The 13,893-nt window shown below is 38.0% G+C and overlaps 1 protein-coding gene across 2 annotated transcripts in view; it reads left to right on the top strand.

Moving 5' to 3' along the window:
- PLCG2 (phospholipase C gamma 2) overlaps nt 1-13,893 on the top strand; it is a 59,932-nt gene that overhangs the window by 26,904 nt on the left and 19,135 nt on the right. For both annotated transcript variants that reach the window (XM_021408348.1, XM_021408349.1), the window contains exons 8-20: nt 819-862; nt 2,025-2,097; nt 3,224-3,325; nt 3,499-3,617; nt 4,216-4,301; nt 5,262-5,382; nt 6,668-6,836; nt 9,483-9,587; nt 9,768-9,857; nt 10,213-10,391; nt 11,190-11,390; nt 12,640-12,759; nt 13,702-13,882. In XM_021408348.1, the coding sequence (XP_021264023.1) occupies nt 819-862; nt 2,025-2,097; nt 3,224-3,325; nt 3,499-3,617; nt 4,216-4,301; nt 5,262-5,382; nt 6,668-6,836; nt 9,483-9,587; nt 9,768-9,857; nt 10,213-10,391; nt 11,190-11,390; nt 12,640-12,759; nt 13,702-13,882 (1,590 nt within the window). The remainder of the gene's footprint in view (nt 1-818; nt 863-2,024; nt 2,098-3,223; nt 3,326-3,498; nt 3,618-4,215; nt 4,302-5,261; nt 5,383-6,667; nt 6,837-9,482; nt 9,588-9,767; nt 9,858-10,212; nt 10,392-11,189; nt 11,391-12,639; nt 12,760-13,701; nt 13,883-13,893) is intronic.

The following is a 13,893-nucleotide window of genomic DNA, read 5'->3' on the forward strand; positions in this document are numbered from 1 at the left end:
CTCCGTGACAACAGATGATTTGAAATCACTTGCATGCATATCTTTATTGATGATGTGCATATTGTTGATTCAACTTACATATGGTAAAACAGAAACAGTGAAAATTGGTGCTGTTTCCTTTTGGCAGCAGTGCTTTCTTGTGCTGCTTAAAAGTGATGCTGAGATTATTTTGAATTAATAATCTGTTTGCTGCCAGGGTTTTGGTTTTGGTCATGAAAATCTAGTTAATTAGCTTGAGTAGAAAGCTGAATAGTAAAACACAGACTGAGGAGGTCATCTGACTTAGACTTGTTATCATCCCTTGTGGATAGTTTCAGAGAAACTCCTCAGTTCGCTCAACAACTGCTACGAGTCAGTTGATAAATTTCCTGTGATCTCTTACTAGGTTGCTCCATGCTGGAAGCAGTATAGATTTTACATTCAAATGAACAAATATGATGGAAGATATGCAATTCAATTTTACGTGGGTTATAGAGCAATAAAAGCTCCCCAGAAAATTGACTGATTGTGCGTGTAAGGTTCTTTATCAATAACAGGTTTTCTGCTGGAGAATGGCAAGTGTTCTGCTGCTTTCACAAAGGCCTGATGTGCATTTGTCCACTTTGGCAGTATGTTTTTTTCCTATGTGTTTAATTCAAAAATTATCTTGCCATCATGCATGCATCTTCTCTAGAATGGAAATGCATGTTTTCTTCCTCATCCCAAATCAATGGTCATTATCGAATGGAATTAGATAGAAAATGGAATGTTCTCTTATTTCTCTTATTTTTTAACTCCTTACTTCCTCTCTCTCCCCACCCTCCTTTTTTTTTTTAAAGATTCTTGATGAATTCAAAAAGGATTCCTCTGTGTTCATTCTTGGGTGAGACTCCTCATTTGTATTATTTCTCCCAGTGTACATGTGGTTGCAGTGCTGCAAGGTTTTTTTTAATTACGTCACTATTTTTGTTCGTATGCTTTAGTAAGTGAAAGGGAAAGATCTTATTGTATTCAGAAAGGTGAATTTATCATGCAAGTACATTCTGGATATTATTTGGTAAATGCTTTTTACCTTCTGGCTAGAAAAATGGCATGGACTTGAACAAGCAAATTGTCCTACCTTCAGGTTTTATTAAAACCACAATGGAACTTGTAAAGGACAATTTAATGGAAAAACTTTAATTTGGGGAGGTGTGATGAACAGGCTTTGTCTGGACTCAAGCAGAATGCTGACATGAACAGTTTCTGCAACTTTCTCTTGGTGGACTTGGAAAATTTAGTAATATATGTACAGTATGAAAGGGAGCTCTCAGGTACTACTAGCATTTTGATCATGATTTAAACCAGTTTATCATAGCTTTGAGTATTACACCAACTCAAGAAGGAAGTTGCTTTAAAAGCTTGCTCTAATTATACTGTGTATTTCCTTAGTCCTTGGTCATGCTGTGTGAATTCAGCTTGGTGAGACTGCTTAAAGCCGCAGGTATCTCAAGGCTGGGTACCAGATGATACGACTTTTGTGTCCTACAAAAGAGAAAGCTTCTGTGCTGCTTTCTGTCAGTGTGGTTGCATCTTGCCTCCTATTCCAAGAAACTTTTGTCTATCACAGTAGATCATCTGAATAATACATGGAAAGAGTTATTTATGGAAGTGGGGCTCTGTGATAATTCAAAAGAACAATCTCTCCATATGCCTCGAATAAACTTAACAATACGCATGTGAAGTGAATGCTGTTCATTTGCTACAAAACAATGGACAGAGATTCAGTACTTTTCCTAGTGAATTACTATCAAAAATATATCAAGAATCCAGGAGGTTTAGGCTCAAAATACAGTGATTACATTATACAACATTACAAACCTAATCTAAATTCCGTTGCAGTTATAAAAAGTTTCTTAGTGCTAGCTGCACATTTATACAGCAAATGCAAAATACGAATCCCTGTCATCTTCTGCTATAACATATGTTATACAGACACTTTATTTATTGTTTCTTTGGCTTCACTTTTCCTTTCTTATTCACTCTCTTTTTTTTCTTTTTGTTAGAAATACTGACCGTCCAGACGCTTCAGCAGTTCATCTCCATGACTTTCAGAGGTTTCTGCTACATGAGCAGCAGGTGGGAAAGTTATAAAAGTTGTGAGTTATTTTTTCTTGAAGTTGTCTCACAGAATTACATGTGACTTTACAAAAAAACCACAAAAAAGTTATGTCATAGTATTACAGCTGGCATAAATCAAACTCTAGGTCTTGGAGAGATTTCTCCTTATTCGTTGCTACTGAACTTCACAAGAACTATTATTTATCCATATGAAGACTCTAAAGGTGCACTAGAGGAAAAGATGCAGGATAAATTAGGGCAGCGGTTTTAGCAGGTCTCCATTTAGTCATGCAGATAAACAGAAAAGTTTGGAAATAAACACTGCATGATAGCCTGACCTAGTTACAGCTGTCACCAGAGATACATCTGGGGTATTACCTTGTCCATGGCCCCATTTTGTCAGCTCTTAAATAAAAAGCTGAGCTGACTGCCTCCATTCAAGTTAATTTCTTTTGAATGAGGCTAGTCTGATGTTCAATTCCAGCAAGCAGATAACAATGGAGGCAGGGATTGGAGCTGTCTTCATAGTCTTCTGTGATCTTATTTAGCACAAACACCGTGGAAGAAAAATAATAATTCAATATATAGGCTGATCTTTAAGGCTAGACATTCACAAAAGGATGTGATGGAGTGAGTCTAAGACTACTGTTGGAATCTGTCCACGTTCCAGTTCTCTATCAGTATGCCTTTTAGATAGTGTGGTATTTTCTAGGTACTGCAAAATTCCAGGTTTGCAAATATGATTGAAAAGTGAGAGTTATACTTCCTGTATAAAGTTGCTACTTTCTTTTTCTCTTCTTTCACTGTGTTTAAAGGGCGTTCAGATTGCACTTAGAAGTGAAAAGAGGTTATTGTTAAGGCATATACTCAAAGGAGGCCACCTTTTCCTGTGTGTGCATGTATGTATGTAGGGTGCATCTTGTGGGCCTTCAATCTATATAAAGGCACTTGGCTGGAGAACTTTTTTCCCTATTAAGCATCATAGAGGAAACCGCTAAGATATGTGCATAAAACAAAATGTATTGGCAGTAAGGTAGGGGGGAGAGTGGTTAATGGTATCTTCCTGTAGGCCACTCTGTTATTTATTGGATTTTTTATAGTGTATCACCACATCTGAAGTTTTTTTCTGCTTTATTATCTGAAGGAATCTTGGGCACAAGATCTGAGTAAAGTCCGAGAACGAATGACTGAGTTTGTTGATGACACTATGAGAGAAACTGCTGAACCCTTCCTCTTTGTTGATGAGGTAAGATGATGATACTTTCTAATAGTTCCTTATGAACACTTTTCTTTTGCTGCTAGCTCTTGGTTTCTTAATGAGTTGGCAGATTCTCTAGGATGCTCCTGCTACACTGTTGGATTTCTTTTAGTCTTCTATGGTCAAAACATTTGAAATCTGTCTCTTTCTTTGTATTTTAGTTCCTCTCTTACCTTTTTGCAAAAGAAAACAGTATTTGGGATGAGAAATGTGACTCAATAGATGTGCAGGACATGAATAATCCTTTGTCCCACTACTGGATTTCTTCCTCTCATAACACGTAAGTTACCAAAAGTCCCACTGTGTGTCCCCATTCAAGCAGACTTGGACATGTTGGGAGGAAGTAAAGCTTTTAAATTATGATATCCAGGAATATACCGTCTGGTTGTGTGAGATCTTCCTAAAGTGTGATGTAAATGTGTCAAAGACAGCTTCTGGGATTCCTCTCTCCCTTTCTTTTATTATCTTATGTAGGTTTTGAGATATAATTGAGCTCTGCTGCAATAACTCTGAATCCTGTTACAAAATAAGCCTTGAGCTCAAACTGTTCCAGAAATGAAAGATATTGAGGGAGCTTCAGTTTTTCCAAGCACTGACAGCCTTTCTGAGCTCATGTTAAGATTTGTACCTAAACTTAAAAATGCTGTAACGTCCCACTTGTCCTGTGGAAAAATTCCATACTCCTATTGTGATCTGAAGGGCATCTGGTTCAGTAGGATCCAGTTCTTCTGTAGCAAGTTTTTGTAAAAAAGAAGTCAATAAAATCAACATACTGCCTTCAAAACAGGGGAAAATATTTTGTCCAGTGAGTGAGTAGGAGTGGGAACTGATTGAAATTAATTGCCTGTCTACTCTTGCAATTTTCTCTTATTCCTTAGATATCTGACAGGAGACCAGCTTCGAAGTGAATCCTCCACAGAAGCTTACATCAGGTGCCTTAGAATGGGATGCCGATGCATTGAGTGTAAGTGATGAGTTTGTGGAGTGGTTTATAACACGTTCTCCTTATAAGCAGTGTTTCTTTTGTTTACTAAAAAAAGAAAAAAGAACTGAAATAAAGAACTAGTTTTTTTTTTTAAATTGAAGTTAGTCACATGACAAACAACCATTCCCTAAGTTGTTTTTGTCATGTCTCACCCTGTTTACTTGCTTGGTTCTTCTTCCCTTAGAATTCCAGGAAGATCTGTCTAAATCTCATTTCATATAAGCAGTTCAATCTTTGATCTGCAATATGGAAGCATAAGATTTAAATTTGGATTACTTGTTCAGTGTAGATGGATACAAAGTTTACTTGACTTCATCATAATGCAGATGCCCCTAAATCTCCCATAATTTGATACTATTAGTCATCCTGTTTAATGTGCTTGCAGTTGATATCTTAGTGTTGTTCTCCACTAACTCTCTATCCTTCTTCATCCCTGTATTTGTGTATCCTTTTGAAAGGTTTGACTGGAATTTCATGTTATTTCTGCAGTTTCTTGATGTGCTAATTTCCTGGTCAACGTTTGTAATAATTAACAAGAGGCCCTCTTCAATTTGTGTAATACAAAAACCTCTCCAATTAGAGCTTCAGAGTTAAAGTCAGCAAAACAGATATGCTCCTAGCTTGTTGGGATGTATTTCTCCATGGAAAATCAATGTAATCTAGTAAAAAGAGAGGTTAGCTGCCTGAATACCCTTTCTCCAGATTCCCAGATAATAAGGCTTTGTGAAAAAATTGTATTTTATTTTCTCAGTAGCGCTCTTATTGAGGTGAACTTAATTTCCTCTCTGAGAAGGATAAATTCATCTAATACGTGTGGTAGAATATTTTATTGGAACGCAACGTATGACTCAATGTGTGAAACACTCTGAAGGACTGGATGTACATTATATTCTTTCTGCTGCTTAGTGTCTTCATTTTTCCTCTGCTTGTCTTCCCTAGTGGACTGCTGGGATGGTCCTGATGGGAAACCCATCATTTACCATGGATGGACGCGGACAACAAAGATCAAGTTTGATGATGTAGTACAGGCAATCAAAGATCACGCCTTTGTTACGTCTGAGTAAGCTTTGATTTGTTTTCCTTAAGCTTGTTCTTGAGTGCTTAGACTTTCCTGAACGTTTTCCGCCTGTGATTTAAAGAAAAAAAAAAACAAGGAAAGAATGAAATCCTAGTCTTCCTCATTATTGCCAAATACAGATTTTTTTATAGATTCAGTTTTGAGAAAAAGTGCTGCTATGTAACTGCTGTTGCAGAAGGTAGTGAATACCTTAATGGGGTCCCTATCTCCTTACTTTGGTCTTCTTTTACTGAATTGAAATGTGAAACTTCAAGTTCTGAATAGTATGTCTTAAACAAACAAAGAACAATAAAATGAGAAGTGACAAGCTACGGATCTATAGAGTTGATATGCATGTTGTAGGGAAGATCTTAGATATCATAGAATGCTTCCTGAACCGGCAACATGAATTTAAATCTTCACCTCTGCTCTGCCCTTCTTCTAAACCTTGTGCTGAGATGTCCTTAACAAGAGAATTATTACCCAGCATTTGGGAATGAGATAGGGCTATTGGTCTCCTGATTTTTCTCTTTACCAACTGGACATAGAGGACAAGGGTTATTTTCTTAAACACGACAGGCATACTTGTGTTAATGAAAACCATAGTGCAAGTTGGTTTCATCAAACCAGTAGTATGGTGTGATGCTTTCCCTGCATAAGTTAAGGGATACTCTTCTCAGGAGGAATATCAAAGTATTTCCTGAATGTGCAGGGACAGAATTAGAAAAGCCAAAGCTCATCTGGAGATTAAAGCGCTGAGAAATGTGAAGCATGAGAAAAACTTGAACAAGTAGAACTGCAACAAAAGGAAGATTAAGAAAACTGAGCCTTCTGCTGATTTGGATGGGAGACTTGCAGAGATGATTGAAGTGCTCTATGCCTTCTTTGCCTCAGTTTTCAGAGCTAGTGTCAGAGCACATGGCATCCAAGGGGAGGCTCACAGAACTAAGTTTGTTTAATTTGGAGAAGAGATTAATGAGAAAGACTGGTTGCTGTCTTCCAGCACTTAAGAAGTATTTGTCCTTGCAGCTATTCAAAACTTGGTTGAGCAAAGTTTTGAGCAGCCTGATCTAACTTAGGAATTGGGCCTTCCCAAAGAAGGGGTTTGGACTAGGTGGTTTCCAGAGGTCCCTTCTGACCTTATCTGGTGTGTGTCTAACTCCTCCTTTTGTCATCTTGTTTGCTTTAAATATTTTCTTTATTTGACAGTTGAGATAGGGTGGTGTTTGCCTTGCCTTGTCAGTTGAAGCAAGAAGAGTGACTTCATTCGTCTTTGTTTTCTTCAAAGATACCCAGTCATTCTGTCAATTGAAGAGCACTGTAGTGTGGAACAGCAACGACACATGGCCAGAGTGTTCAAGGAGGTTTTTGGGGATCAGCTTTTAATGAAACCTGTCGAAGCCAGTGCAGATCAGCTACCATCACCAACGCAGTTGAAAGAAAAAATCATCATCAAGGTAAGCTTGTACGTTGTGCTAGTACATAAAGTAGGAAAGACAAGAGCTGGAGCCAGAGTACTTCTTTTGAGTTCACACCTTAACTGTTGGTTTCTGTTGGAGAGACGAGAAACCCCATTCCAGTTTGCTATATTGTGTGGAGTTCTGTAAAAATGCACGCTAAAGTGCTTGCTATTAATTTTCTTTGCAATAAGTATCGATAATTTAAGTGCTAGATGGAATGTCAGCTCTTTTCTAAAGGTCTTCCACCTTCTGAAATGTCACTGTTAAATTTTAGCAAGAGTTCATTGCTGCAGAGGCTCATTATAGACTTTTTAAACAATTAGTGATGGGCTTAAAATATTAAGAGCATGTTCTTGAATAAAAAGTAGGCTCAACGTTAGCTGTTTTTTCAAAGAATGCCTGACCTTCAGATGAAACCCAAAGCACTTGCAGGCTGCTGACATAAGCTGTCAGGATTGCTAACTTTGCAAACTGCAAAAATTGATTGGTGTTTACTAACTCAGTTTGATTTACATATGCAATTCAGCGAGCCACTTCTGAAAGGCTGCAGTGCTTCTGCTGGAAGGCAGTCACTGTGAGGGTATCTTACCTGCTAGGCAGTACAGATGGTTTGCTTGGTACTCTTGTGCAACAACATGATGCATATAACTGAAAGAAGTCGTCTTGGATTGAAACTGCAATAGAACTTTTTGAAAGAAGAAATTAGATGGATGATCTGGAGGCTGCTCTTGATCTTTTCAGTAAAATAAAAATCGCTTTTTGCCCATGTTTTTGTTTTCCAGCTCTTGTCACAGTACTACATCACATGTATTGAACTACAGAACAGAAGAAGTAAGGGTAGATGGATATAAACATCCAGTTCTTTAATGTGGGACTGGAAATGATAGCACCCCACTGTGAGGTGCAGAAGAACAGGAAGTAGAAAACTTAAATTTATGTGCTTAGTTTTCTTTTTTCTTTTTATTTTTCCTTCTCTAAACTGTCTTTTATTTCCACGCAAAGCATAGAAGGGGAATTGTATAGGCACATGAATAAATAACGTGGCAGATCTGATTTAAAGGGAATTTCAAACTTTGCACGAGAACAGCGGTATCATTCTTTCCTCTCTAAAACAGCATTAAAGAATTTTTATAAATAGATCAGCACCTGTCAGTAAGCTAGTTGTGTTATTTGGCTTTTGTCTGGAAAATGTTGTCAGTAAACAGAGTCGATTCCTGCTGTAAGGGCCTGTGGGATTTTTCAGATAAGCCAGTCAAATTGAAATCTTCCTGTAGTAGAGTTTGCAAAACTGAATGTGTTTGAGAACTACGAGCTATGAGAGGATTAATCCTGTCATTAACTGCAGTTTAAGTGTTTGATATTATCTTTAGCCCCTTAAGCTGCTGTTTTTCATGAGCCCTTTCAAGGTAGGTATTGCTGAGCCTTGCCCTTCAGCATAGCTTGCATTGTATTGTTTCAGCCTGTAGTTAAACGAGAGCGTACATGAAAACGCACTGATCACTTACAACCATTTCTAATGTACTTTTAGAGAAGGAATGGTCTTACAAGAATGAAATCACAGAAGTTACAACAAGAACAGTTCTTTTATGGGTGTATATATACGTATGTTTTTTCTTTTCTTTTTCTTGCTGTGGCCAACCTTATTCCTTCTTTTACAGTTTTGTTTCAGAATAGTCCAGCTATTGCAATTTCATCTTTTCAACCTTTTCTACAAGGATTTGCTCTGTGGGCTGTATTTGATTGCTTTCTTCTCGTCATGCCCTGTCATAAGCTTTTCATTGCTGCATTGGGATTGTCTAAATTGTCATGCCATCATTTTTCATTGGAACTGAGGACTTTTTTCTGTGTGTATATAGCAGGAGTTAGATGTGAAATACTTCTCAAGGGTACTGGCTTGTGCTTTTCTGTCAGCCAAATTGTGTGCTGCATGAAAACCCTCTGAACTTTAGTAGCTATGATTTGAGAGCTGTCTTCCCCCTCCCATCCTCCCCACCCCAAGCACTGGTGTTGTTCCTTGATGACCTTGCAGTAACTTGACTTTCTTATTCATCCATCTAGTATCCTTCATTCTGGTGAATTAGATTTGGGCTGAATTGTGTAGCACTACTCAGGTCTTTGCTGGGTTTACCTCCTTCTGCACTGGAGTTGTAGTGTGTTCCATAGACTAGGATTTAGGCAGCAAGGAGGAGAAGAAAGTAGAACTTATCCTCTTTCCATAAAATATTTCACTTCTGATAATTTTTGTTCTAGGACAGTGTACTTCATTTTAATTTCTTTTTTTCCCTTTTTATTTTTTTCCTTATTTCCTGACCAATGCAGAATCTGTCTTATCTTGTCCTCATTTCATGTTATGCAAGCGTCCCCTAAGGAATTGTAAGCTTATCAAACTGTTTCTTCATTGCTTGAATGATACCTGTATTATCTTTTAAATCCTTGTTTTGAGATCTAAATCTTAAAGATCAATTCTATTGCTGTTTCATGAAGCTATGTGGAACAGCTGCTGTTCTGATAATACTAGAAGAAAGCTGAGCAAAGGAGGGAGATACTTCAAGTGATACTAAGTTCACTAAGGTTGTGTGGTCCATTTTACATGTAATTCTGTATGACTGTATTTATACACTATTTTTTCCCATTTCTTTTTAGCACAAAAAACTGGGGCCAAAGGGAGACATTGATGTCAACCTGGAAGACAAGAAAGAAGAAAAAAAGCAGCAGGGAGAACTTTACATGTGGGATGCAATAGAACAGGTATACCTTATATGATGTTTGCTGCTATGTTGTGTAACACTGGAGGAGGTGTACAAGAGTTTTCTCAATATTTGTATCCTCAGTTCATGACATGTGATTAAGGGGAAGTTTGTTTAGTGTTGGAATTTGTCATTTAGAGTCTGACTCTTATTAATAGTTTTAATCTGTCTCAACTTTTAGCAATGGACTCGGCACTACTGTGCTATTGCTGATGGAAAGCTTTCATTCAGTGATGTTATTGAACAGAATGCTGATGAAGATTCATCGAAGGTGAAGGCTATTTTTTATTACTTAAGTGTGTTCTTTTTAATTTCTCATTTCATCATTTACAGATGTGTATTTTTTACTTTGGCATTATTGAAATTAGAACATGTATCTACAAATAAATTTTTAAAAAGGGATCTTTGCCAAGGTACTTCAGTTATCTCTATTTTTAATAAAATATGTATTTTTTTCCCTTGGCTAATTGAGGACATACAGTGATGAGTATGAAGACGATGAAAAGTGATTTCGATAGTTAAATGTTAATACTGATGTGTCTACCGACAGTCGAAGTTCTTATATGCCTTTGGCTAAGTATTATTAATAGGAAGTGGACAATAAAAATTCTTATTTTCTGGTCTAGGAGGTAAAACATACTGAACTGCACTTAAAAGAGAAATGGTTCCATGGGAAAATGAGAGAGGGGAGAACAACTGCTGAGAAGCTGCTCCAAGAATATTGTGCTGAAATGGGTGGCAAGGATGGGACATTCCTAGTTAGGGAAAGTGAGGCTTTCCCTAACGATTGCACCTTGTCATTCTGGTATGGTGATTGTCATAAAAACTTTACATGAATTTTGTTTATCATATCGCATTGCATAAAAATATGTGTCTTGTAAATATGCATTTGTATCTGACAGGAAGTAAGAAAAAGTCATTTTTATTTATTAGAATGGTACTGATTGGATTGAGAGACTATTTTCTACGTTGAACTTTGATGCACCGAATTGTGCCTTATGGCAGAGTAGACTCTACTTGAAGGGTTGCAGTTATCAAGAGGGGACTGGCTGGTTTGATATTTTTTTCCTTTTCTCACATTTCTAGTCCTCTGTCAGGGTGCAGGATTTGTTACTTCTTCCATGAATGGGCCAAAACTTGATCTTTTAGTTTTGGGATAAAATACAAGCTTCCCCACTGATCTGCCATTTCCACACTGCTGGCCTTTATTAGCAGAGATTTATCTTTTCAGTGAAAGAATCCCCTTGAGGGAAAATAGTAAATAATCCTCCATGATAGGTTTGGTTTTTTTTTTGACTTTGCTGAAGAGTCTTTCAGATGGAGTTCTGAGCCATCAGAGTTGTCAGAGCAAATTTTGAAGAGAGTGTTTGCCACATTTTGAACCACTGTGTACTGAAAAATGGTATTTTGGGGATTGTGATAACGCTTGTCAGGATTGTTGTAGCTGTTGCTACTTTGGTTATTTGAAGAGATAATGCAGATTTCTTGCTTTTTTGCAAGTTTACCAAGTAGATAACTATTAATGGGTCAGGAAACGCTTAGGTAGAGTAAAAGCTGTTACAGTGCCTTTCTTTTCCTCTTATCCCCCTCTTTACTTCTGCAGGAGATCAGGTAGAGTGCAGCACTGCCGTATCCGTTCTTCAAGTGATGGGGACACTGTGAAATACTACCTGACAGACAATGTCACTTTTGATAGCATCTATGATCTCATTCAACACTACAAGGAGGTCCACTTGAGATGTGCTGAATTTGAGCTGCGTCTGACTGATGCCGTGCCTAATCCCAGCCCTCATGAAAATAAAGAGTATGTACAACAGAAGGCAAGCACCAGGGCTGTTATGTTACAGAGTATTTTGCATTTCTTGTATGAACTTGGATTTTTGCTTAGAAAATTCTCCAGATTCAAGAGCATTCCTGAGTGTTGCTTGTTCATGGATGTTCGAGGAGTAAGCCACCTTGAAAGGTGGTGAATAAGATCACTGACTTTGTCAAAACGTGGTAAAACAGGGCAGTCACTGGGAAAGCAATTTTCCTTACAACAACTAGAAAAATCAGTGAGAATTGTATTGCTGCACAAGTGTGTAATCCCTTCTTTCTTTGCTTAGTGATTTATAGTATTCGTTGGGTTGGGTTAGATATTTAGTAGTTGACTGTAATATAGCAACTGTTCTGTGCCATCTGGAAACTTTATTACTGGGGCAGCGAGTCCAACAGAGTGACCTTTCCCTAATCCTCACTTCCAGCTGACCCCTGTCAGAGTTGTTTAGGCTGACTTGGCCCCATGGTGATTGGAAGTCGTGTGGCTTGATGTTTATTTCCAGCTGGTATTTGCCTGACATAAATCCTGAGCAGAGCTTGCTCTTGTTTGATGGCAGAACACTCTCATCACTGCCCTTTGATCTGTTTTCTCTGCAGTCAGAAAAGAGAATTCTCCTGTGCTTGAGAAATATAGATCTATGACTTTCAGCTTCTCAGTCCCACTGTCCACGTCACCAACCATGGTGTGAAATAACACTATTCCTGGTGCTGACCCCTGAGGGATACCAGTTGTCACCGGTCTCCGCTTGAACATCAAGCAGCACTTCAAATGCAATCATTGAGCCAATTCCTTATCCACTGAGTGGTCCATCTGTCAAATCCCAAGTCTCTCCCTTTTAGAGACAAATACCTAGTAGGTTTAAGGAGAAGTCCAAATACAGATAAAGGAAAATACTGTGTCGAAACTATGAATGTAGCTACTGAAAACTGAATGGCAGATGAGAAGTAGAATCCAGTGACTTTGTTGTGGGAAGAAATGCTGATTTATGTTTTATCATTGCAGGGAGGCAAGTTGTTCTGCTATCTTCTTGATGGTTTAATCCACAACGAGCTGTTGTGTTAAAGTATTTTGTAATAAGACGCTGTTGTAGGTGGCAAGGTGTGGAAAATTGAGTGCATAATTTTTCTTGTAGCTTTAGAGATTCCCTTGTTAGTAACGCTACCTGTTAGTGTTACTGAATTACATCAGACAAGCTCTGTAATCCTTTGTCCATTTTGATTTTTGACTGTTGTAGTTGGTACTATAGCAACTTGAGTCGAGGAGAGGCAGAAGACATGCTGATGCGAATTCCTCGAGATGGAGCCTTTCTAATTAGAAAGAGAGATGAGCCTGATTCGTTTGCCATGACTTTCAGGTAAGAGAAGTCAGATATGAATACATTATCTAGTAGCCAACAATGTTCTAGTTTTGTTTTTTTTCTCATTAAAAAATGGGCTTTTTTGAGTCATAAAGTCATGCTGTCAAATTTTGAGTAATTGGTGTGATCGATTTGTCTAGTAGACCATATTTGGTCAAAAATATGTGAGAATGTGTACAACAGCAAATTGTCAATGGAATAAACCTTTATGATTTTACAAAAATACTTGGGCACTAACTGTTCCTTTTTTCCAGCACAGAGCTGTGCATGGCTCTTATTTACTCCTTGATGTTCCTTGCAACAGAGTGCTGTTTTGAATTTCTTTCTGATGCTGGTTCAGCAATAATTCTATGTCCTTATCCTCTGGAAATTCCACCCTGTCACCTAACTGACTAAAATCTGTTCGGTATCTGTCAAAACAACACTGTTTTCTATCTATTTGTAAGATTTTATTGCCAGGGAAAATATTTTTGAAACCGTGGTGCCTATAACAACATTAATAAAATGTATAGAATTACGGTATTTTCCTTTGTGCCTTCAAATCAAATTGCGTTTGAGCTGAGTTTGACTCATTGCTTAGGGACAGCGGCAGATCAGCAGCAGTGGATTCTGACAGGACTCTCAGTCTGATTCAAGACATTTATGTTAGTCTGAAAGTGACAGAATACCCCTGTGTAGAGGAACAAAATAGGGAAATTTAATCTAGGCAAAAACATGGATTTTTCCCGAGGCCCTGTTTTTTGTAGAAAAGTCAGAATTTCTTTCTGTGAATCTAATCAGGCAAATGGAATTCTATTTGAATAAAAGATGTTTTGGAAGAGGGAGAAACTATTTCACATGATTAAGATGCATAAAACAATTTTGGTCTAGTTTGCAGCGCTGGTGCTTTCACTATGCCAAGTACCAGTACCTTTTACAGCACTTGTTCTTGTTTCACAGAGCTGAGGGGAAGGTGAAGCACTTCCGAATTCAGCAAGAAGGTCGCCATTTTGTGCTTGGAACATCGGCCTACTTTGAGAGTTTAGTGGAGCTGGTAACATACTATGAGAAGCACCCTCTGTACAGGAAAATGAAATTGCGTTACCCTGTGACCGAGGAGCTGCTGGAGCGCTACAGCACAGTAAGTGATGC

This window comes from Numida meleagris, chromosome 10 (genome assembly GCF_002078875.1).
Source record: "Numida meleagris isolate 19003 breed g44 Domestic line chromosome 10, NumMel1.0, whole genome shotgun sequence".
Taxonomy (NCBI): Eukaryota; Metazoa; Chordata; class Aves; order Galliformes; family Numididae; genus Numida; species Numida meleagris.